The 23,469-nt window shown below is 42.0% G+C and overlaps 1 protein-coding gene across 7 annotated transcripts in view; it reads right to left on the minus strand.

Annotated features, from left to right (window-relative positions):
* The window catches only part of igsf21b (immunoglobin superfamily, member 21b), a gene marked incomplete at its 3' end in the record, with an annotated part of 52,560 nt that overhangs the window by 25,514 nt on the left and 3,577 nt on the right, over positions 1-23,469 (minus strand). For 3 of the 7 annotated variants that reach the window (XM_084367252.1, XM_084367255.1, XM_084367253.1), the window contains exon 1: positions 381-994. The exons of 2 other annotated variants lie outside the window; for them this stretch is intronic. In XM_084367252.1, the coding sequence (XP_084223378.1) occupies positions 381-576 (196 nt within the window). In that variant the 5' untranslated portion in view covers positions 577-994. Of the gene's footprint in view, positions 1-380; positions 995-23,469 lie in introns of those variants that run through there. 2 more of the 7 variants (XM_084367259.1, XM_084367251.1) reach the window with 1 other exon arrangement.

A 23,469-nucleotide genomic window follows, 5' to 3' on the forward strand; every position in this document is an offset into this window, starting at 1 on the left:
CTGCTGTGCGTGCATACTGTCCAGCTGTGTGTTCATCAGGTCTCCTTTGCAATTAGCCTTTAGCAGTTCGTTTTGCTTTTTCATTTGTTCACTCTGTTTAACTAAAGTGACAGCTTTCTGTAGTGTCAGTTCAGGATCCAGCTGTAATCTCTCTGATAGACATTTGTCTCTCAGACCCACGACCAGTCTGTCTCTCACCATCTCATCATGTAACAAGCCGTATCCGCAGTGCTCCGCCAGGCAATGTAACGCAGTGATGAACAAGTCAGCTGACTCGCCCGACTCTTGCTGCCATTGATTAAACATCGCCCGTTCATATATGACGTTCCTGCGAGCGACGAAGTGAGCGTCCAACTTCTCTTTGTCTGTGTGGTACTCACTTGCTTCATCAGCCGTTAGATGCAAGGACGTTAGAATGTCTTCCGTCTCCTCGCCCATTGTGTAGATCGTGCAATTCACTTGATTTTCCTCTGCTTGGGTTTCAAATCCTGAAGCGATGCGAAATCTGTCGAATTTCGGCCAGTCCTCTGTTTTAAACGAGAATTTCTCCGGTGAAGCAACCTGAAACTGGTTCATGATGAACGCTGTCGACCTGTTGCCTTGGTAACGTTGCTGTAAGCTACAGTTACAAACTGTTTCCTTCCGCGCAGCGGTTGGCAACACTAAGACTAAAAAGACACTTTTTTCACGAAAAAATAACAAACCGCCAGCTGACGACTCACTTGGCTACTAATTAACTTCTGACTCATTAACTTCTGACACCATGTTGTAGCATTATTGCTAAGTCAAGACGTAAGGAGGCAGGAGCATATCAGAGACACACCAGCTGTTAGGTCCAGGAAACATTGGTCTCTTTTATTGTCCCCATGACAACCCTAACATTCTACAGTCACCTAGCAGGACTTATTTCTACAGCTGGCACATCTACGGCTGCCCCGGGAAAGTTGATGAGTCATTCAGTTTGAGACTGATTTTGTCAATCAGAGTACAAAAACAAGATACAGGGATAACATCTCATTGAGGAATTATATGTATAGGTAACAATAAATATACTTAATAATTTTTTATTTTTTTTAAATACAACTGATACCATGTGATAGTGGTTAGCTGTTAAAAGAAGCTGCAGTTTAGGGGAACCAAATCCTAATCTGGCTCAGGGCCCCAAAATGTGTAGCGGCGGCCCTTCTCTGACAGGAGCCTGACAGGAGAGACGCTCCGTAGTGTGCTGTGATTTTATAACTGAACTATGAGCAGGATGCACACTTTAGGCTGCAGGTAAAAAATACTAATGTCGGCTAATAAAGAAGTTTTGTGTGGGGCTGAACTGAAAAAAAGATGAATAACTGAATCTGAGTCAGGTACAGCCAAATTCAAATAAACTAAACAGTGGTTTATTTCTTTAGTTTCAACACTGAACATCTCCTGAATGACAAAGCAGTATCCATCATCATCGTCACAAGAGAATACAGAATCGATCAGAGCGATAATTCTTGACAGTGACCCAGTTAGTTATTCACCAATACCAAGTTTGTAGCTTTGATTGTTGAAATCTGTGTCAGGATTGGTCTTGTGTCTTATCAACATCATTGCATTCCCAGTGGGTTGTCCATTGTACCATTTTTTTCATTGATGTTCTTAACTGTGAAATTTTAATTATGACCTGCCAAGGGACTGCAGATGTAAATTAGCTCTAAGCTAACTCTGGTACAATGCATTGAATGGCAACATTTATGTTTAATATTGTACATGGTCCCTCTACAAATAAAATAAATTAAATAAACGGTGAGGAGAGTGTCCAGTTTGGGAACTCAGAATAGTGTCTCTGCTTTGTGCGGATAACGTGTTTCTGCTGGCTTCTTCGGTCTGTGACCTCCAGAAGGTACTGGGGCGGTTTGAAGCTGAGTGTGAAGCAGTCAGGATCAGGGTGTGCACCTCTGAGTCTGAGGCCACGGTTCTCTGCCAGAAAACGATGATCACTCCCTGGGTGTGGGTGGTGAGCTCCTGCCTCAAGCAAAGGAGTTTAAGTATCTCTGAGTTTTGTTCACCAGTGATAGGAAAGTAGAGTTCAGGGGACAGGCAATTTGGTGCACTGTCAGCAGTACTGTAGACATTGCACTAGACTGACATTTTAAAGAGGGAGCTGAGCCAGAAGCTAAAGCTTTTGACTTACCAGTCCATCCCCATTCCAACCCTCACCTGTGGTCATGAGCTCTAGTGCTCTTCGGTGGTGACCGAAAGAATGAGATCACGGAAACAAGCGGCTGGAATGAGTTTCCTTCGTTGGGTGGCTAGGCTCAGCCTTAGATATAGGGTGAGGAACTCAGAGAAGAGCCGCTGCTCCTTCACGTAGAATGGAGCCAGCTGAGGTGGTTCTGGCATCTGGTTAGGAAGGCTCCTGGACACTTTCCTTTGGAGGTTTTCCAGGCACGACCAATTGGGAGTAATAGTAATAGGTAGTAATAATCTTGTATTCTGCATTTGCCCAGCAAGTTCTGGAAGAGATTATATATCTCAACTGACCTGGGAATGCCTCTGTATCCCCCAGAAAGAGCTGGAAAGCGTTGCTGGGGAAAGGGACGTCTAGAATACCCTACTGAGCCTGCTGCCACTGCGACCTGACACCGGATAAGCAGAACAACGATGGATGGATTAAACTGTACATTGCCTAGGTCAGGGGTCTGCAACCTGCTGCTACTGGCTGATCCCAGGGTGGGATGTAAATGTAAATTTTCTTTGTCTAAAATAAATCACTGCACTAAAAAAAGGTCATTTGGAGTTCTAAACATATTAAGGGTGCTTTTTACCCACTTCTTATCTCTCCCACAACGTTATTCCTCTCTCCTACAGCGTCCATTAAAATTAAATGCACATGGCCAGTTATGCAAATTAGGTGATGACAGGTGAGATTAGGTGATTTAGCGATTTCTAGCGACTTTTAGGACAGCCAATAGTGACTTTCCTTACTGAGGAGTTGGCAACAGTGGTTTTTGCACCTTTAGCCAGAAGCATTACATGTTGATGGTTGAAGCGCCCACTTGCAAGTGTTGAATAAAGGAACGACACCTCTCTCCTGTGTCTGGTTCTCCATTCACAAGAAATTGCCACGACAGCATCATTGAAATGGAAATGCAGAGTTCAAGTACCTTATACTGTAAGCACAAGTAGCCCACTGCAGAGTTGCCACATCACGTGAAAATATAAATGAATGCTCATTTAGGCTTATTAAGAATCTTAATAGGCTAATTTAGACTTTCTAGGCTGCGTTACCTCCATTATAAGACACAAATATGTTTTGCGGCTCTAGATAGACTTTTTTGGCGAGGGATGGGGGCAAAAAAGGCTCTTTTGATAGTAAAGGTTGATGACCCCTGGCCTAGGTGTTTGACTGCATGCACACGCACTCTCTCTCTCTTACACATACACACAACATAAATAATTAACACTGTATTTTACTTTGTGTAAAAATAAAGGACATTTGCCTTCCCATCAAAAATATCCTGATTTTGTTTCCACAAACATGGCTGGAAATTTTTCAGAGGTATCCATAAAAACGCCAAAGTCTTACATGTTTTCTAAAAACCTTTTTCCGTAAATAGTTCTCTCACTCTTGTGGTCAAAAACATTGATCTGAAGCTTAATTCTGAGGCTTTTCTATAAATATTTTTTTTAAATATAGTAACTTATGATCAACCAATTTCAATTTCAGGCATAATCAACTACTTCCGGCTTAAGCACAACCCACTTCAGACGTAAGCTCTGCCCACTCCAAGTATGGATGCGGATACAGATCATTTGGCTGGGTGAACAGATACAGATATTGGTGTATTTCCTTTTTACCAGTTGTCATCCTTAGGCTCTTATAATTGAAGTCAGTGTCCCTCAAATGGCCTCTTGAGGCTGGCTCCAAAAGTGAGTCTATCCCCATAAGAGTCTGTTGCCTTTTTCACACAGAGACTCTGCATTATCGCTGCAGTGAAGGCTTGCCTTTTCTCCGCCTTTGTTCGTTCACACTTCAACCAAGCAGCACCAGTCTGTCAATTAATACAGCCACTGGTGCTGCAGAACCAAACGAAGCATGACTGTACATTATGACGTTGAGATCCGTGTATTTCTTTAAATGTGTGTCTCCTGGTTTCCAGCTGTTAATCTAAACATGTATCCGCTGACTATTTATAATCATATGGATGCTGTTATAATGTGTTGTGATTGGGGTCCTGACCCACCATACATTCTGGAAAGTGCAAAGTTAAGTTTTTCACTCACATAATCACCATCAGTAAACAGTGGACCCTGTCTGGCTCTCGCGGGGAGGGATGCTGTTTTCTGGGGGAAAGTTCACTGAAGTCTTGTGGTGATTTTTTTCTATATAAGTAGACAGTAACTACAACAACACAATAGTGGAAGGTGACAAAGACATGCGAGTTAAAGTTTCTTGCTCTGAATTGCGTCACATAATCACCGCCATTCAGCTGGGGGAGCTGCCTGGCTTTTTCGGACAGAAATGTGATGAAGAGTTGGTAGGAGAGACAGGATGATCCACGTATAACTGTGCTATTATTTTTCCTCATATAAGATGCTGAAGACACTACCAGTTACCATATTACTGTTGTTTGGTCCTGTAACGTTTCTTTGTGGGTTGAAGTGTGGGACATTTCTCTTTTATTTGATCAGTGAAGGATCTGTTTAGTTGTCAGACTGAACACCATCATACAGACACACTCCTGATCTGGCTCTGATACTACCTCCAGAGGCTGATCAGAACTGCAACGAAACTGTCCCCCCTCTCTGCATCTGTAACCTTCACACAGATGGCGAGGTGGAGTATCGGCACATGATTTTCACATTGAAAGGGCAGTGTGAATGGGTGTGACAAAGTGGGTGAGACCACAGCATTTGTCCCTTTACATTTCATTTCTATTTGAGTTAGTATGCTTGTGTAGTTTGTTTAACCAGTATTCCATCTTTGTTCAATATTATGCAGACACATCCTATCCCGGGTTTGGTTTGAGTTTGCAGTATATATTTAAGTACAGATCATTTACATCAACATGTCCGGATAAATCAAACACAGATAAGTAATGTTAAGTTAAATAAGTTTATTGGTTTAATTCAGTTTATGTACAATTAAGGCCCCGTTTATACGTACCCGGTTATTTTCATAAACGGACATTTCACCCTCTCCGTTTACAAAAAAAACTGCGTGCACACCAGTCCGTTTTCAGAAAACGTTTCGTTTACACGGACCCGTGTATATATGCCGTCAAGAGCATGCCAAACCTGTAGGTGGCAGTGTAGCGAGAAGCTCAAACCCACGTTAGCCAATCAGAATCCCGCATAGCAACAACAACAACGTCACTTCATTCTTTTGGAAAAGATGGCGCCAGGAGCATCGTTTGTGTGGATGGACCAGGAGGTTGAACTTCTCTTACATGTTACACTGGATTACAAAACATCAAAATTACAGGACAACGTGGACTGGGAGACGTGCCAGAGCAAATATGCCGACATACTGGCCCTCCTTTTGGATCAGTATCCGGTCGTGTCTCCTGAGTTCCCCCACCAAAAGGAGGACATTACCCGCGCAATAGTGACGACAAAGCTGAAGGCAGTACGGGGCAAGTATAGAGGGGCTGTCGACACAGGCCGCAAGTCGGGGCATGGCAGGGTAGTCCTGCTGTATTATGAAATCTGCGAGCAAGTGTGGGGTGGTTCGCCGGCCACCACCACGTTGTCCAGTGGTGTCGAGACCAACGACCTGGAGCCCCCGTCCCAAGCCTCGCTCGGGACCTCGAGTCAAACCCCGTCGTCTGTCAGTGATGCCAGCAGTGTCTTGTCCGAAGGAGATCCTGATGAAGGTGTGTCACCACAGGAGAGGAGAGATCTTCTGAACGTATGTATATAATTGTTAATTCGTTAGTAGCGTATGTGATGTGGTGTGATACGTTCGTGTAAATGTGGCCTGCTCGACATTGTGTGTGTGTGTGTGTGTGTGTGTGTGAGCGAGAGAGAGAGAGAGAGCTTACTAGGAATTCTACAGTCTATACTTCCATTACTGAGGTTGTACTACTCTTGTGGCAATGCCTGACACTGTTTTTTTTTTTACCAGAGCCAACTACATTTGTGCAAGTACACTAATCTTATCCACTAAATGAAAAACAAGTTCCCTAGTTCCATTTAAAAAGCCATTCTCCAATCAGTACATGTAATCAAAGTGAACACTGGAATAGAATAGAATAGAAGACTGATGTTTGTAACACAGTTTTTTCTGCAAATTATGCTGTTGTAATTAATTTTGTTCTGATCTACCTTGTAAAGGTGAAACTCAGAGGACACTGCCAGGATCGTCTGAAGAAACGGCTTTCATCAGAGGCTCAGCTGCAAAATGCTATTGAAGAAGACCAGCGTATCAAAAGACAACTCCTTAACGTCATTGAGGCTTCAGAGAACAGAGCCGCCGACAACTTCTCTAAAGTTACCAAGACACTGGATAGGCTTACAACCTCAATTGTTGATGGATTTTCCCTCCTGCGGGAAACACTCCATCCACCACAACCAGCACAGGCGCCACCGCCACACTACCTCACAACACCAGCCCAGCAACGCCCTATGCCATCACAACACTCATATCTGCCAAATCCAATACATCAGGTATTCCCACAAAACTTATCAGGCAATAGAACACACACACACAATGTAATGCCACTTACCATTAACACTGCAGATTTGTCCTTCACACCTGTTGAGGGCGCAAGGCAGTTCTCGTACACCCAAGCACTTTTCAAGGAAGATTAGTCAAAATTTGACTTTGTCCTTGTGGTTGTTTCTGCAGGCTACAGCTACTTTTTTAATGTAAAAAAGGCAAGTATAACAGCTTGTCTAATGTTTCAGCAATTACAATAACAGTTTACACAAAATGCACTGTGAAATTATAAAGGTTTGTCTGATGTCTTGGCAGCTGCAATAAGAGTTAACAGAAATTGCACTTTTTTGTTGTTAAGTTTACAGTGGCATTTTCTTTTTCATACTGTACTATTGAGGTCAGTTGTATGGCAAGCATTTTGAAATGAGTTAATTTGAACAATGTTTGTATGCCTTAGAACTGCCTTACAATTTGTTTATTATAATGAAGCCTCCTGGAAATGGTACTTGAATGCTGTTTCATTTGTTTTGTAATAAAGATTTATGCAGTACAGAGGCATTTTATTTGTAGTGTTTACTTTAATGCCATGATAACAAAAAATGATTTTGTCTGATCTGAAGTAAACTGGTTGAAAAGCATTCACACTTGTGTGTGTAATTGTGTAACACTCGTATGGTAAAGTATGCTGTGGCAACTACAAAACCACTGACCATTTGTTACTGTAAACCTGGCCAACTGAAGTGTTGAGTATCACATAAAGGGTCAAATACTAAAAAACAAAAATGTAAACAAGAATGCTGAAATACAAACATTAGCCTGTACAAAAATGTATACATTTAAACAGAGTAGGCTACTTGTACATATTTGTTAAACCAGTTTAACACAGAAGCAATCCCTCCTCAGCATTTTCAACTGTAGGTGGACAATAATATATTTTAATTCAAAACAGAAAAATCTGGCTCTGTAAATCTATTGAACTTCTGCATGTTTATCCTGCAGGATGGTTGAGACCAGTAATTATCTTTTAGCAATCTTATCAACTCAAATTTTGTGGGGTCTATTTTTAGAACAGAGGAGGAAGTGTATGGAGAAACGAGGTGCTTATAACCTGCATACACACACAGGGTCCCTTTATGGGTCAAGAAACACAAACACACACACACACACACAGGGTCAGCTTATGGGTCAAGAAACTGTGTCAGGACTCTCCTGACTCTCTTCCCTTCAGCTGACATTCCCTCTCTGACAGATGGTGGATGGTCAGGTTGGTTGTCCCGGTCATACTGGATGGCTTCGTTAACCCTGATGTCATCCACAGTATCCATAGCAGCCTCACAGTAATTATGCAGGACGAAGCATGAAATGCGCATTCGATAACCATCCGTGCACGGCACAAACACAGCCCGAAGTACTGCTCCTGAGCATTGTTCCCCCCATTCACATATTCTTTCATTACGTATGGCAGCAGGGGGTATGCAGGATCTCCAAGCAAGTACACGGGTATGGCATCTTCATTCTCAACTATCTGCTTGGGACATGGTGGGATTTTTCCATCTCTCAGGTGGCTGTTGAGTGTGGAATTGGCAAAAATGCGTGCGTCGTGAACGCTCCCAGGCCATTTAACCACCACATCAATAAAATAATATTTATAATCACAGGTAGCCTGGACATTCAAACTGAACCTCCCTTTCCTGTTAACATAATCTGTGGAATTAACAGATGGCTGCTTTATCTCCACATGTGTGCCATCCACAGCACCTAAGCATTGCGGGAGACCGTGCACTGCTTCAAATTTCTGCACTAATTGCGTGACAGAGTCTTCTGATGTGGGGAGTTTTATGTACATGGGACCGAGGTGGACAGCTATTGCCTCACACACTTGTCTTACTATTATTGAAACTGTCGATCGACAGAGACCGAATGCGTTGGCTGTTTTGTGCAGTCTGCCCTCGTCGGACAGATAATACAGGGTGCAGGCAACTCTTTTTGTGCCACTGACACAGGACCGCATGATGGTGTTCTCAGCCTGGATGTAAGGGCGCAGCAATTTGGAGAGTGACAGCATGCGGAAATTTTCACGCCACTCCTCCGGGAGAACCACTCCATTTTCGAAGTTATCCCACCAGACAGCAGTGCGCCCAGGTCGGACCCAAAACCGGCGAGGCCGGCGGTGGCGACGCGGACGCAGTCTCCGTGTCGGAGGGAGAAGTTGCTGCAACAATGCTAACTTTTGAGCACTAAGTCGTCTCCGCTCCTCCACATAGTACAGCACTTGTAATTGTAAATGCAAACAAACACAAAGAGATTGCACCAGCATAAATATGACTGCTATTCTGCATGCATCCATGATCACAGATTGTAAACACTGACTGTTGATTGTAAACAATGTCGCATAACCCAGGGGCACTTTCCGGCGCACAATCTGGCGTCAGTTCCCCAAATCTCAGTTTTTCTCCGTTTACATGCAAACGTGAAAATGGAGTTTTCCAAAATCTCCACCCTGGCCGGAGTTTTTAAAAAGCATCGTTTTCAGGGGCATTTTCTCCGTTTGCGTGTAAACGGAGGGTGCAAACGATGGTTAATGTCTCCGTTTTTAAAAATAACCGGGTACGTATAAACGGGGCCTAAATCACTTTTACAGATACATTGTTTTATTGCTTTTGTTTCATACTCACCATGTGGTCCAGTCTCAATAGGAGGAAAGGTTCATTACTTCCTGCTTTTATAACCTGGATGACATCATCAGTGAGGTCATCGGGCAGTACCATCTATAGGGGGATGAAGATTGTGTGGGAGTATGAAATGTGTATGGTTTTTAATTACGTGATGTATTGGAGCACAGATGTGTGTTTGTGTGTGTGTGTGTGTGTGTGTGTGTGTGTGTGTGTGTGTGTGTCTGTGAGAGAGAGAAGATTAAGTGACTGCCCAGTGGGAATGAAGTGAAGATTAATAATATGGATGCTTACCTGTTCACAGGAGAAATAGGAGGCTTCCCTGCTGCTTGGGTGAGTCCAGGTGGATCCCTGTCTTTGGCGCCCAGCATGCAGGGGAAGTCAGTTGAGTGTGTGGTGTCAGAGTGAGAGGACACCAGGTGTGCCTCACTTTAATGTTGAGTTTAGTTTTTTTCAGTTAAGCTGAGTTAACCGTTATTTCTTTGATACTTTTTGTAAATATCTTTTGTTTGGTTCACTGTGCATTTTGGTGGCACTCTTTTGTAAAAATAAACCACTCTTTTTTTGATACTTGAACCCTGTTTGGCGAGTCTGCATCCTACACTCCATTCACTCAGGCCAGTTTTAAAATGCCCAACTCAGAAATAAACATATTTACAGCCTGGTACAAAAAAAGGTTTTGGCCTCTATACCTAATCTCCCTGCTCATGACAAATGTACGGGGGATGGATTTTTATACAACTCACTCATTTTGATTATATTTAGGCTGAAAGTTATGCATAATTAGGGTGTGGCTGCTTTGACTGACAGCTAACCATGAGCTGTCTGCTGGGCTTCACTTCAGCTTATTCAAGTCACTGAACTTTTCAAGGACTTTAAGTCAGATATCCGACACATAATATGTCTTTCTCTGTGGTTAATTGGACTAACAAACCGGAGTGAAGGGACAGAGGCTGGTGTTTTGGATTGACAAGCGGCTCTGTTAGCGTAAACCAGCAGACAGCTGCTGGAGGAGACAGCCAGAGCCTAGAGATTCTGGAGGAAAACAGAGTCAAGGAGAGTACAAAGTTTGCTTTTTAAACTTTTGTGATTAAAAATGGATTTATCTACACCCTCGCCTGTTGTAATGAGCCACGGATATGCCGAAATCCACTGTAGTGTACTGTAACCCATAGATGACACTGGTTGCGTGTGTAGTGCGTGGTGGCTGCGTTTCTGAGCTGCTGCCTGTTTGCCTTTGATAATTATCAATAAAAATGATGTGATTTTACTTTGCCTCGTTGAAAGAGTGAGAAAGCGGGAGGGGGAGTGCGAGGGAGGGAGGTAAAGAAAGAAAATGAGAGAACAGGAAAAAAAAATTCCCTTTACATTAAAACTTTAGTGACCCACACACCCTCGGTGGCAATTGTTGCTTGCTACTTTGGGGCTAATGTACAAGGTATTCTGGCTGGTTGTGGTAAATAAGCCCATGGACAAACTCAAGCGAGTGAGTGAGGCAGAATTTGCTTCTCTTTATGTGTAAGCACAGATAGCTTGTTAGCATTAGCTAGCTTGGTAGCTTCCAGTTAGGTGGCCTTATTTAAGTAACGAGCCTCGCTACAGCTCCACCCACACTCCACCTCTTTGCCCATTTCTGATTAGCTGGAAGTTAGGTGGAGCAGGCACTGCCAAGATGGAGGTGGCCGGTACCACCCACTTTGAGAATCATTCTGGCTCTTCAGAAACCGGTGGCTCCACCTCAGTTTGGTGGTGTGTGCATTCATTTAGATCTGGTCTAATTTGGTTCAATTTGCTTTAATTAAATATAATTTAAAATGTTTGCATTTGTGTGGTCTCTCTTATTGTTGTTTTTGCTGAGCCAGGTTGTAACACTGCACCAAGACTTTAGATCACAGGGGGCGACAGTGCTCAGCTCCACTGGGTTTAGCAGCCTGAAAGTGAACACAGCTTTTAAGACGGACACGTCAGGTTGAAGACTGTATAAATTACTGAGCTGACTGACAGTGGCTCTGTGGACAAGAAGACACAGCAGGCGGGGACAGGAGAGGCATGAAGCTAGAGAGGAGATAGAGAGAGTCAGCAGCAGGTGAAAACGGCGTGTAGAGCTGGAGTATTTGCACATCTTACTCTGTGAACTGAGGATTTATTTGGACCAAACCAGTGGTGATTTACATTCATGCTAAATATGTCACACACAGACATTCCTTAAAGCAAGGGTAAAGCATAATACAGATGAAAGTGAGGACCGTCAGAAGCAAAGACAAATGTGAAAGGTACAGAGCACAGCGATGAAAGGAATTATTAATAGCGCCCTATCATGAGTTGGAAAAACCCAGAAGCTTACGAAGCAGGTTGCATTGGGAAACAGAACCGCACTGCCTGCTCAAAGACTTCTATGAGACAGACAAATATTCTTGACTGGTAATATCTGCTACCTGTTTTTTATTATTTTAAATTCTTGTTAATATGATTCTGTCAGACAGTGTGGAATGAGATGACTTTGATAACCATGAATCTAGTAAGGCTTTTACACAAAAAGGGATTTTACAGGTTAACCTTCAAATAGTGTTGGATGATGTTATCATTTATCATATGTAGTCAGTGCCATGATGAAATGATCTAAACTTTCAAGAATCAAAAATGTAGTTCATTGTGTTCACAACAGCAGTATTTGGTACAGTGCTTCAGATTTCTTCCTGACACTTGAATATTAAATATTCACTCTATCCCTCGGACAGCATGGGATTAAATTTAGCAGGAATATTTAGCTGCTGTGGCTCCTGCTGCATTTCGTTATGGTATTCTGAATCTCTGTTTGATTAGCAGCTCAGCATCAGTTGGTGCTGCTAAAACAGCAAAGCATGTTAATCATTCCATCCATTAAGGCCAGCTGTGCTGCAAGTGTACCAAAAACTAAAAGCTGACTCCTGCTGGTTTAATGAACACACAGACAGCTCACACAGCTCACTGCTTACATACACTAATCCCCAGGAGCAACGGTATTTACACCACATTGAGATCTATATGTTGCTGTGCTGTGACCAGTGGGGTTCAATGGGTTAATGCAAATTGCAGGCTTTTAGCTGCATGATTGTATGACACTCTTAACAAAAAAATATGCATATGTGCATGTGTTTTGTATAACAGTGAAATGCAAAACCACACACACACACACACACACACACACACACACACACATACACACACACGCACGTACCATTTGATTCATAAAAAGAAGGTATGAGTCATCAGTTAAAGCAACATTGTGTTACTATTTTACCTTCAAATAACAGCTTCAAAATCATTTTAATGTCACAGGCTCTTTTAATAGGGTGAATGGTGTCCCTTTCTCAGCCACTCTGATCCCCTCTGGCTTGTTCCTGCGCTATGTAACTTTGCTGAGTGGGTAGAATCACTGCATAAAGCTTAAAGCAGTACATCGTACACAGCATCAACTATCAGTGAATTTGCTGAAACTGGATCACATTTTATGGAGAAAAAGTTTCTGTGTTTTCCCTTTGATGTCCCCCAATTGCTCTGCCTCAACTCTGTGATTTACAAAGTTTCATGAAAGCAACAGAGGTGGAGGAGGTGAAGAGACCAAAGAGGACACTGATGGCTGAAGCTATAAGAGTAAATCTAAAGGACTTGCTACACACTTGAAGGGTTTTCTTTTTGTGTGTGCAAATAATTTGCATGTCACTGTTTTTTTCAAACTGAGGTTTATGTGATGAGTACTTGCACACAGAAAGCAAAAATTACACAATGAAAAAGCAACATGATTTTTTTGGGAACAAGGTACATTTTCGTGAGCTTTCGCTCCACGAATGAAGGCATCAACCAATCATGTTGAAGGAAATGGACGTCTTGTCACAACTCATGAGAATGGTGGACAGGTTCAATGTTTTATATGTCAAAGGACACAAAATTATAAAGAGAATATGACAAACGTGACTTGGGATGAGTAACTTTGATTACTCGCTGCACAGACAGACCGTTGTGTATTATAGGATTTACTGACAGGGAACTGAAGCTGATACAATCCATTGGTGCTGTCTACAAATCCACCAAAAACAGTAATTTTACTAAACATGGATGCTGATCTATCTGCCTCAACTGTTTAGTTTGTTTGTAACTTCGGTGTTTTTACATATTAATACATAATTACAGACCAGACTGGAGCCTCGGGACAGTCAGACGAGATGACTGGTGAATGTGACCTCTCTCTACCTGTCAGCGCTGCAGTGTGACCCCAAGGATCCCCGGAGCCCTCTCGGAGCTCTGCAAGCCTGCACTGTTTTTCTACCAGTCCCTGCCCTGCTTTGTCTGTTTCATTTTAATGTGGCAATATACCCATGTTCCAAAATCATGTTGCTGACTGTGTGAATACTTTTGAAGCAACATATTTGCAGGCAAGTATTTTGCATATTCAAATCGCTTATTTGTAATGTCCCCAGTGTGTAAAGGCCTTAAGATTGTTTTTTTTTGTCATTGGCAAAAGCTTCAGTAAATAAAAGACTGCAGACAGAAGCCCAGCTTGACTTGTTGCTGTTGAATAGTCAGTAATATTAGCTGGTACGCTAAGTTCTCTTGTGTTGTTGCACTTGCTTGATGTTTGGCTGTGTTGGCATAAGGCATGTCAGTCCATTTGGACAGAGGTTTAGCCGATAACATGTTGCAGCCAGCTGTAATTTTCTCTGGTTCAGGTTAAGTAAGCTTGGCGTGCCGTTATTGTTCTGAGCTGTGTGCAACTCTTGTGCAAAGTTTGAATCCCTCATGGCAGAAATGCCTAAATCCATGTGAACTTTTTGAACATTTCACCTGTGAAATATTATACTTGAAGTGTAAAATGTATTTTTTCACATGTGCTGTCATTTGTAAAGAACAGAAACAAAGCCCCAACCTGATGTAGTCTCAGTGCTGTGTATGTTTGTGTGGTGACCTAATGTCCAGGAGCTGAGCAGCTGCCCTCTGACACATGGACTGGGACCAAAGGCACCTTGCATAGCAGCAGCCTGGCGGTGCTAGAAGGCACTCTGATGCCCTCTGTCATCACTGTTAGCCTCACCTCTACAACACTGGCCTGCACTGCATGACGTCAGCCTGCCAACAGATTATTTTTCCCATGTTTTGCCTCTTAATCCTCCCTCCAGCTTTTCATCCAAAGAGCCAGCCATTCACCAAGCTCTGGTTTCTCCACACAGACACAAACAATGTGGCAGAGAGATTAACATGTATCAGAAAAACACTGAAATGATTAAAAAAAACAGCACTTGCACATGATAACTGATTCATAGTGTCCTCTGTAAACAACAAAACCAATCATTTAACTGAGGGAAAGCATATTTTGGAATGAGATTAAGGTTAGTGAAATGAGATATAGCGGAGTGATATCACTGTCCCTGTTCAGCTTCGGTTTGGCTGTGGACTGTTGCTGCTCTGCCCTACTTTAATGTGACAAACATAGAAAGGGCAGTTCGACAGCTTAGCCATTATAGAGGCCTGTGCACACAAGTGTTTGGAATTCTGTGTTTGGTGTTGTCCTCGCTGGAGGAGATAAAGCTGGCTTATCCAGCCAAGTTCCTCTCCTCTTTGTGAGTGTCTCTCAGTATAGAAGGCTAGGCTGCTAGAGTGTCAGATCTTCAGGACATCTCTTCAGCACTCCTCTGTAACTCTCAGCATTTCCAACTGTCTATATAATCATGTTTCAGTTCAGTCATTCAGCAGCAAACCAATATATTGTAGTTACACATAGCTGCAAAGGTGAGCCATCCATTGTCCTTTAGAATTATTTTAACAGGCAGTGACTACACATAGTTGCGACAGTGTTAGTGCAGACACAACCTTTAATTTTTTATTCTCCCCGACCTACAAACATTTCTTACAGTCCTGCCACTTCCTTCTATCACAGCTGATCATCGTCTGATTGATCACATGAAAAATGCTCAAAATATAATTTGCAATCAAGACAAAAAATACCCTAACACAGACTGTGGTTGCAGACCAAAGCCCCATTTCTTAAAAGCATCTTAAAGCTGAGACAACCGTTGCAACACCATAGATCATTTTAGCCTGAAGATGATTTGGGGAAATGAAGCCCAGTCTAGAAAGGATTAATGTTGCAAATAATTTGTGTCACACACAAAGGGCATGTCTTGTAGTAAACTGGTTTAATTCTAAACAATCTGAGGATATAATTCTCTTAAACATCTCAACTAATGGCTCCATACAAAATGATTAACCGTAAACTCAAAACAATGATAACAAGGGCTATAATGGTGATTTTAACAACCAAATGAACAGTGATATGGCTCTGTTGGTGTTGTTCCTGGAACATTATAATTAATATAGCTCTACGGTTGTCAACATTTTGAAAGGGTACAATTTATTTGAACCTGGACCATGTTATCCTAAACCTAACCAAGTAATTTTCTTTTGCCTAAACCAATATGTTCCAAACAGGATTTAAACCCCTGTCTGTTGGGTAACAGTCCTAACTTAGTCCAATCAGCCACAACAGCCTCCTCTGAAACACTTTGTCGCCCTTTCATAAATAGAAATGATGGTCCAGAGGCAACATTAATTATGAGGCAGTATTTTTCTCCTCATATAAGATGCTGAGGACACGACCTGCTACCACATTTCTGTTGTTTGGTCCTGTCACGTTGCTTTGTGGGTTGAAGTGGGACATTTATCTTTTATTTGATGAGTGAAGGATCTGTTCAGTTGTCAGACTGTGAACACCATCAGACAGATATTGCGTAAAGTACTTGAACTGAGAAAATGAATAACAAATTGAGGAAAAAGCAACAAGGACTACACCCAAACTAAGCCAATTCATAACAGTTGGACTGTAACTGTGAGCAGTGTAACTTGTTAGTGATTACTTTCGTTTTGTGGCTCTCTCCATGCCGCATGATATTTTCAAGATTAATAATAGAATTATTATTTTGACATTTATGCAATCTCACATTGTTTCTGACTTTTTTTTTTAATGAGATAGATTTAAATGAGAATACTGTTTTAATTTGTATTCCATTTCACATTATAATTTTGTGTACCGTAGTGGTCATGTAAACCAAGGTTGTAAATTGTAGGTCGTTGATTTGAGTCATACAACTTAACTGATATTTGACCTTTTGAAAACCACTCAACCTTACTTAACATGTGATTATAAGGACACTGAGTTTTTGTCTCCTCCAAGTCAGGATACAAGTAGATGCGCTACTACAGACCTTGAATTGAAAGTGGAGTGAGTTTGCAGGCAAGGTCTAAATAGTTATCTGCACAACTATATTTTGTAATGCTGGCATCAAGATGACAAAGTAGGCAACAAAATTCCCCTTGCTCAGCCTAATCGTGTCCAGGTTGACTTTGCTTGAGGTTAATTGCAGGTAGCTGTTGCTGAGGCATCCAAGTCAAAAACTGTTTTCATCACACTGTGGCCTCTTCTAGTTCAGAACCCTCCCCTTTGGCCTTAGTAATGCATTAGTAACCTTTCAGAAGCTTATGAAAATTGTTGTAGACAGACCTGGAGGAAGTCCTAGCCATGCTGAAGTCAGTTGGCCCAAACTTAAAACAGCTCAAGTGTCAGTTGTGCCTCAGTGAGCTCAACTTCCTGTCACGTTCAAGGTGCCAACTACTTTGGAGCACTGTGGCTCAGGAGGTAGAGCAGGTGGTCCTGGTAACCTTTATCATCAATGTATGAATTTTTGTGTGAATGTGTAAATGTGGCAAGTGGCAAGCACTTTGAGTAGTCGTTATACCAGAAAGGTGCTACAGAAGTGCAAATCTATTTACAATAATCAGAATCACTTAATCACAACTGAGCCTGATGGACATACATATCTGTACTAATATCATAGCAATTAATCTAAGAGTTGTTGACACATTTCACTCAAAACATCAAACTTTAGCCACATAGTGGTAGTAGAGGAAAAGTCGACTTGATAGTCTGAACATCATTTCATGGAAATCCATCCAGTAATTTTAGAGAGATTTCAGTTTGGACCAAAGTGGTGGACCAACCAATTGGCAAACAGATAGACATTGCAATCCACAGAGCCAGACTAACTGTTACCTCCTACTTCCAGTCTTCATGCAAAGCTAGGTTAACTGGACTCAAGTACTGTGTATGAGCTTGATATCCATCTGAACATCCCACTGTTAAAGAGAAAGCAACACATTTCCCCAAATATTGATCCATCTGTTCAACTAAAACACTAATATTAATAATAATTAAATATGGAGGGCAACCTACAAGCTTTCAAGGAAGAAATATATGAAAACAATCGGGAAGTACTGATTAAAATAGACATTATGTCATGATTTCAGTGTCTTGTTGTTCTTGTGTTTTCTGTTTTATTTAGATATTTTGCCCTCATGTGTCACTTCTTGCTTTTCAGTTCCTCCAGTGTGTTTTTCCTTTCGTTCCCTCACCTGTCCTTTTCCCTCCTTACTCCACCTGTTCCTGATCCCCTCATTAGCATGTCTGTGTATATAGTCTTTGTTCTCCCTCATGTCTTTGTCAACTCGTTCCGTCTTGGTCCGTCATCCTCCGTGTCCGTCTGCCTTCCCCCATGTTGCCACCCTGCTTTCTTCTCCAGTGTTTCCTCCAGTGTCTCCTCATGTCTCCAGTATGGTATGTTTCTGGTTTTGGTTTCTTGTTTCTCTTTTGATTTGTACTTTGCTTCTGTTGCACTTTGTTTCAACCTTTTTGTTGCTACTTTGCTTTTTGTCCCCAGTACTCATTTTGGTTTATCTGTATTCCTAATTTTTGTATCATTCAGCTTAATTTAATTAAAGCTCGCCTTTTGTTTCCCCCAATCTTGCCTCCCGTTTGTTGTCTGCATTTGGGTCCTCACCTCGTTTGACAAAGTATAACACATTACCCACAAGAAGAAGAAGCAGACGGGAAAAACAAGGCTTCAACTTGGTGGATAAATGAAATGCATTCAAAAAGCATGAGGGCCTTAAAACATCATGTGATTAGAATTTTCAGTCATTATGTATTTCAAAGGCTGTGGAAAAATGACAAAACATCCCCAACTTAAAGCTGAACTGGACCAAAATATGTGGCTTAATATAGATTAATCAGTTACACCTCAGCTACAATTACATACAATTAAAAGTAAGAGCTCTCTGCAGGCCATGCTTTAATGACTGGGTGCTGGCATTCATGTGAATGCCACTTGACACGCACCACCTATCCAAACACTGTTGTGTACACCCCCTCATCACAACACTACCCGATGGCAGTGGCCCCCCGGCAGGACAATAAAGGGCCCAGTCAACATCTTGGGCCCTTTATTGTGTTCCACTGCTAAGGAACAGCTCGAGGAACACAATAAAGGGCCCAAGATGTTGACTGGGCCTCCAAATTCCCCAGATCCCAATCTGATCGAGCATCTGTAAGACGTGCTGGAGTAGGTCTGATCCATGCAGGCCCCACCCCCCAATATACAGGACCCAGAGGATCCACTATAAAACGCCCTGGTGCCAGACACCACAGGACACCCTCAGAGGTCTTAAGTCCATGTCTTGACAGGTCAGAGCTGTTTTGGCTGCACAAGGGGAACCGTCACAATATTAGGCAGGTGTTCATAATGTTATGCCTGATCGGTATATAAGGCTGAGGATACTGGCACTGTTGACTGGGTCAGTGGAAGGGCTTCAGGGTTCGTCAGCTCTGTTGTTTCTAACAGTGGGAAGGGAGATTGATTCATAATCCAAAATCTAGACAGGCTCCCAAGATCATAGACAGAAAATCAGTGAATTCTGCTTTGGGATTAACATCCATGCACTTGAACAACCACAAGCATTTAATCATTTTTAAGTACAGATTACCCTGTCCAATATGGGTCAGAGTCAGACAATGGGCTTTTTAAACCCCAAGGGAGAAAATCTCCAAATAGCATTAGGTAATTTACTAGATGACATCTCTCCTGCTTTGAAGACAAATCACCAGGCTGCATTAACAGCTGAATTTCCTTTGATGCACCATATGGTTTCTTTTGCTTTAGATTGTCATCAACTGGAGCCACAAGAATAGCCTGCAGCTGTTGGATATGTAGTAGTACACCAATATTACTGAATGTATACTTTAACATTCTTCCTGTCTACAATATCGGCGCGTGGTTATGGGCAGTGAGAAATTGTTTATAGCCAATAAACTATAGTTAAGTATGACATGGGTTAGGCAGCTAAACTTGGTTATGGTTAGGCTAGGATTGGAGATAGGGATCATGATTATGTAACTGGTGAATGAATTGCAAGTCTGTGACAAGACATGTGTTTTAGTTGGACCTGCTGCACGCTCATCCACCATTCCAGTCTTTCCTCCTCACTTCATAACAGTACAACAGCTTCAGTCTATTTATTATATTTTATTCCAAGACAGAGCCACGATAGTTGGTATTATACCATGGTCTGGGTGAATACTCATTTCTGACTAGCTTAACTTTTTAAATATGGACACCTATGGCACTACTACAGTAGTTACAGTGAAACTGTCCGTTCACTGTTCTAAATTGATGCATTAAAGCCCGTATTTAAAGTGAGTGGCAATGAGATCAGCTGACTGCAGACACCTCAATGTTAAAAATCAATTAAATGAAATTTTAACCCTAACCCTGAATATCATTTTTACAACACTGAGTTCCTCTGAGCACCACCTTTAACACAGAAGCTGCAGGAAGTAGCCTACTCTGTCCCTCTGAACACAAGCGATCATCTCACATCTCATTCACTATTCAGCACTACTTCAGGCTGCGGCCGACAGTACACACGGCCCGTCATTTGTTCGTGACAACCTTGATATTTAATTTGGGACAGTGGCATTGCTGGCTAGCTAGCTAGTTTTACTGTTAAACATACCGTCAAATTATATTTACTGTTCGCCAACCATCAGACCTTACTCAACAGTGCCGTGCTAGTGCTGGAGCAAGGTCTGGCTGCACCAATTCTCATCCTGGTATAGGTGAAAGGCTTGTTTGCATGTTTTTAAACCAATCAAAGTCATCTTGGGCAGCATTTAACCAGGATGAAGCTGTAGTGCTCCTGCAAAATAGTGTTTGGGGAAACTTGGTTTACACATCAGGAGGTGAGCTCTGTCATTCAAAATGGCATAATCCCTGTCAAAGAAAAGGTGACAGCTCTTGGTTTGTTTACATTTGTGCCGTTAGCAAAGAGGTGAGTGTTAGAGTAACTTACAGGTTACAGGAGTGTATGTTGCTAGGTTAGAGCTTGTTGTTGTTGTTGTTTCACAAAGCAATGGGGATTTTGTACACACAGGTAGCGGAAGGGGGGAACAGGCAGTCTACATCTGGTAAATCAGATTAGTCAACCATATGCCTTGTAATTAACCTTTAATCTTGCTAGCAAACTGTTAGCTTTCTGGCTAAAATGTGAGACAAAGGGGTCAGTGAGCTGAGCAGACTAGTTTATCTCACGTTACTGGAGAAGTGAACAACGTCTCCATTGCATAAGAAGTGGTTCGTAATGACTGTTCAAGCTATGATTCAAACTCTCAGGTGTTGGCAGAGAAACAGAGTTGTTGCTTGTGAAAAACGTATATTTTGATCACAAAATGCATGAAATATAAATTAATGTTCTCGTTTTTTTTTTTTTGACAAGTCACCATGGTTTATGCAGGATAATACCCGACAAGGTTTCCATTATCAGGAATCAATAGACGCCAACCTATCTACATGATGCACAACCTACCTTAGCTGATTTTGTACTTGTATTTTGTACTAGTTATGCACATTTACTTGCAAATTTGTAAATAATCAAATTTAAAAAATCGAATTGTCATTCAGTAAACCTGGAGCTGCTGTGGCCCCTGGAGGTCTGGGCCCCTGAGCAGTTGTTTATTTTGTGCTATTAGTAATCTAGCCTTGCATTAAACTGTTAAAAGATCTACTTGCATAGACTTTTATCCTTGCTTCAGTTATATAATCCATCAGTGTGCCTCATGTCTGCTTTTACCATGTCACACTAATTATCTGGAGAACCACTGAATACCATTGTGTGGTAGTCTCCACTGCATTGCCACGCAACAAAAACAGGACATAGCTATGACAAAACCATCTGAAAACCAGACATGATGTTCACTGTGATGGTTTCAGGTTTGTAGTAGTACAAGTCTGTAGAGGTAGATTTTATCCTGAATGGAAAGTGGACAAACACGTATAAAAACCCACAGGAATTTTCTATTTAACGACAGATGGAGTTTTATAAGTTGTCGTCATATGACCTTTTTATCTAACCTTCATCCCATATAATGGCTCTCATCATGTTACCAAAGTTCCATCATTGGGTCAAGTTGTAACAACTGGGGGGCGCTAGCGAGCACCGCATGGATTAGACATTCTGCCGGGAGGCTCTGAAACACCCTTGCTAAAATTACATTTATAATCCACACTTACACTACGAATGTGCAATTATGAGCAACTCTGGTAGACACCTTGCTAAGGGGAAACCTGCAAAACCCAAAATCAGCTGCTGAGAAAGACGGCTGAAGAAGATGATGAGGCTAACAGTCAAACTGCGCTAGCTAACGATGCCTGCGGTAGCGCCGACGAGGCACCAAGCCCACAGCCCACACTGGCCAGCATCCTAACAGCTATTTAGAAACTGGAGGAGGGCATGACGACCAGATTCAACACCCTGGACACAAAACTACAACTGCTTCCGCAGCTTTTAGGGACCAATAACTTCCCCGACGGACTCAAAGTGGATCGAGCTCACCGTATAGGCGTACAGCCCTCCCGGAGCGATGGCGCATCATGATCGCCAAAATCCACCACTATCCAGAAAAGGAGAAAATTCTCAAGTTCGCCCGCCTGCATGCTCCGCTGTCTTACAATGGACTTCCCACCTCTAGTATCTGAGCAACGCCAGGCCTTTGATGGAGTCAAAAAGAAGCTGAGAAATGCAGGAGTTAAACACGGCCTCCTCTTCCCCCGCGCGACTGATCTTCACTTTTGGAACTGAGCAGAAAATATTCCAGAAACCGGCTGATGCCGAAAGCTTCATAGACAGGTTTGTTACACCTGCCTCTACCACACAGCAGACCTGAAACAGCTCACTGCCATTTCCAGATGAGCCGCACAAAATCTGCCCGTGGATCTCAGGACTCCTTTTTTTTGTTGTAGTCTAGGACTGCTCAACTAGCTCATATAAGTAAGCGTTACGGACATATAAGGGTGGATGAACATGTTTGGTGAGCCCCCCTTTGAGGTACGTTGTGTTTCCTTCATCAACCTACAAAGTTATGGTAATTAGGCACATTCTTGTAGTGTTCAGCTGTCTCTCAATGTTTATGAGGGTAATTATGCTCCGCTTCGTTTGGGGAAGTGGATGGGAGGGATTAAGAGTGTATGTTTTTTTGTTTGTTTTTTCTTCCTTCCCTGCTCTTTTATTGTGTAACAGCACCAATCTTAGTATTATTATTAACACTTTCAATATGCCACTACTTCTTAGTACAAATAATGTCTTTTTATGGCGGCAAGTAATTCTCCCACCTCGCCACCTGGCCCATTAACCTTACTTAGCTGGAATGTCAGAGGCCTAAGAACCGGCTTAAAGAGAGGAAAGATTTTCTCCGATTTAAAATCTTTATCCGGGGACGTTATTTTTATGCAAGAAAAACATATTAAACATACTGAGCAATGGAGATTGAAATTTAGCTGGATCTCACAAATATATCAGTCAACTTTTTCCTATAAGGCCAGAGGTGTAGCTATACTTATCCGCCGAAACATCCCATTTGAACATATCTCAACCATTTCTGACCCGAACGGTTGTTACCTTATTGTAACAGGCCACATTTTGTCAAGACATGTAACTTTCTTAAACATATATGCACCTAACTTTGACGATCCTGGATTCTTTAGGAACATTTTTAATCTTATTCCTGATTTATCAGCCACCCATTTAATTGAAGGAGGAGATTTTAATGCTATACTGGACCATTTTAATGATAGACTTTCCACTCATCCCTCCAACCCTTCTAATTCCACCATTTTTCTAAATAACTTAATTGACTCCATGAATCTTGTGGATATATGGAGGCTGCAGCACCCAACTGATAGAGACTATTCTTTTTTCTCGCACGTGCACAAATCATATACAAGAATTGACTACTTTCTGATA

The sequence above is a fragment of the Pagrus pagrus genome (genome assembly GCF_965226575.1).
Source record: "Pagrus pagrus genome assembly, chromosome: 11".
Taxonomy (NCBI): Eukaryota; Metazoa; Chordata; class Actinopteri; order Spariformes; family Sparidae; genus Pagrus; species Pagrus pagrus.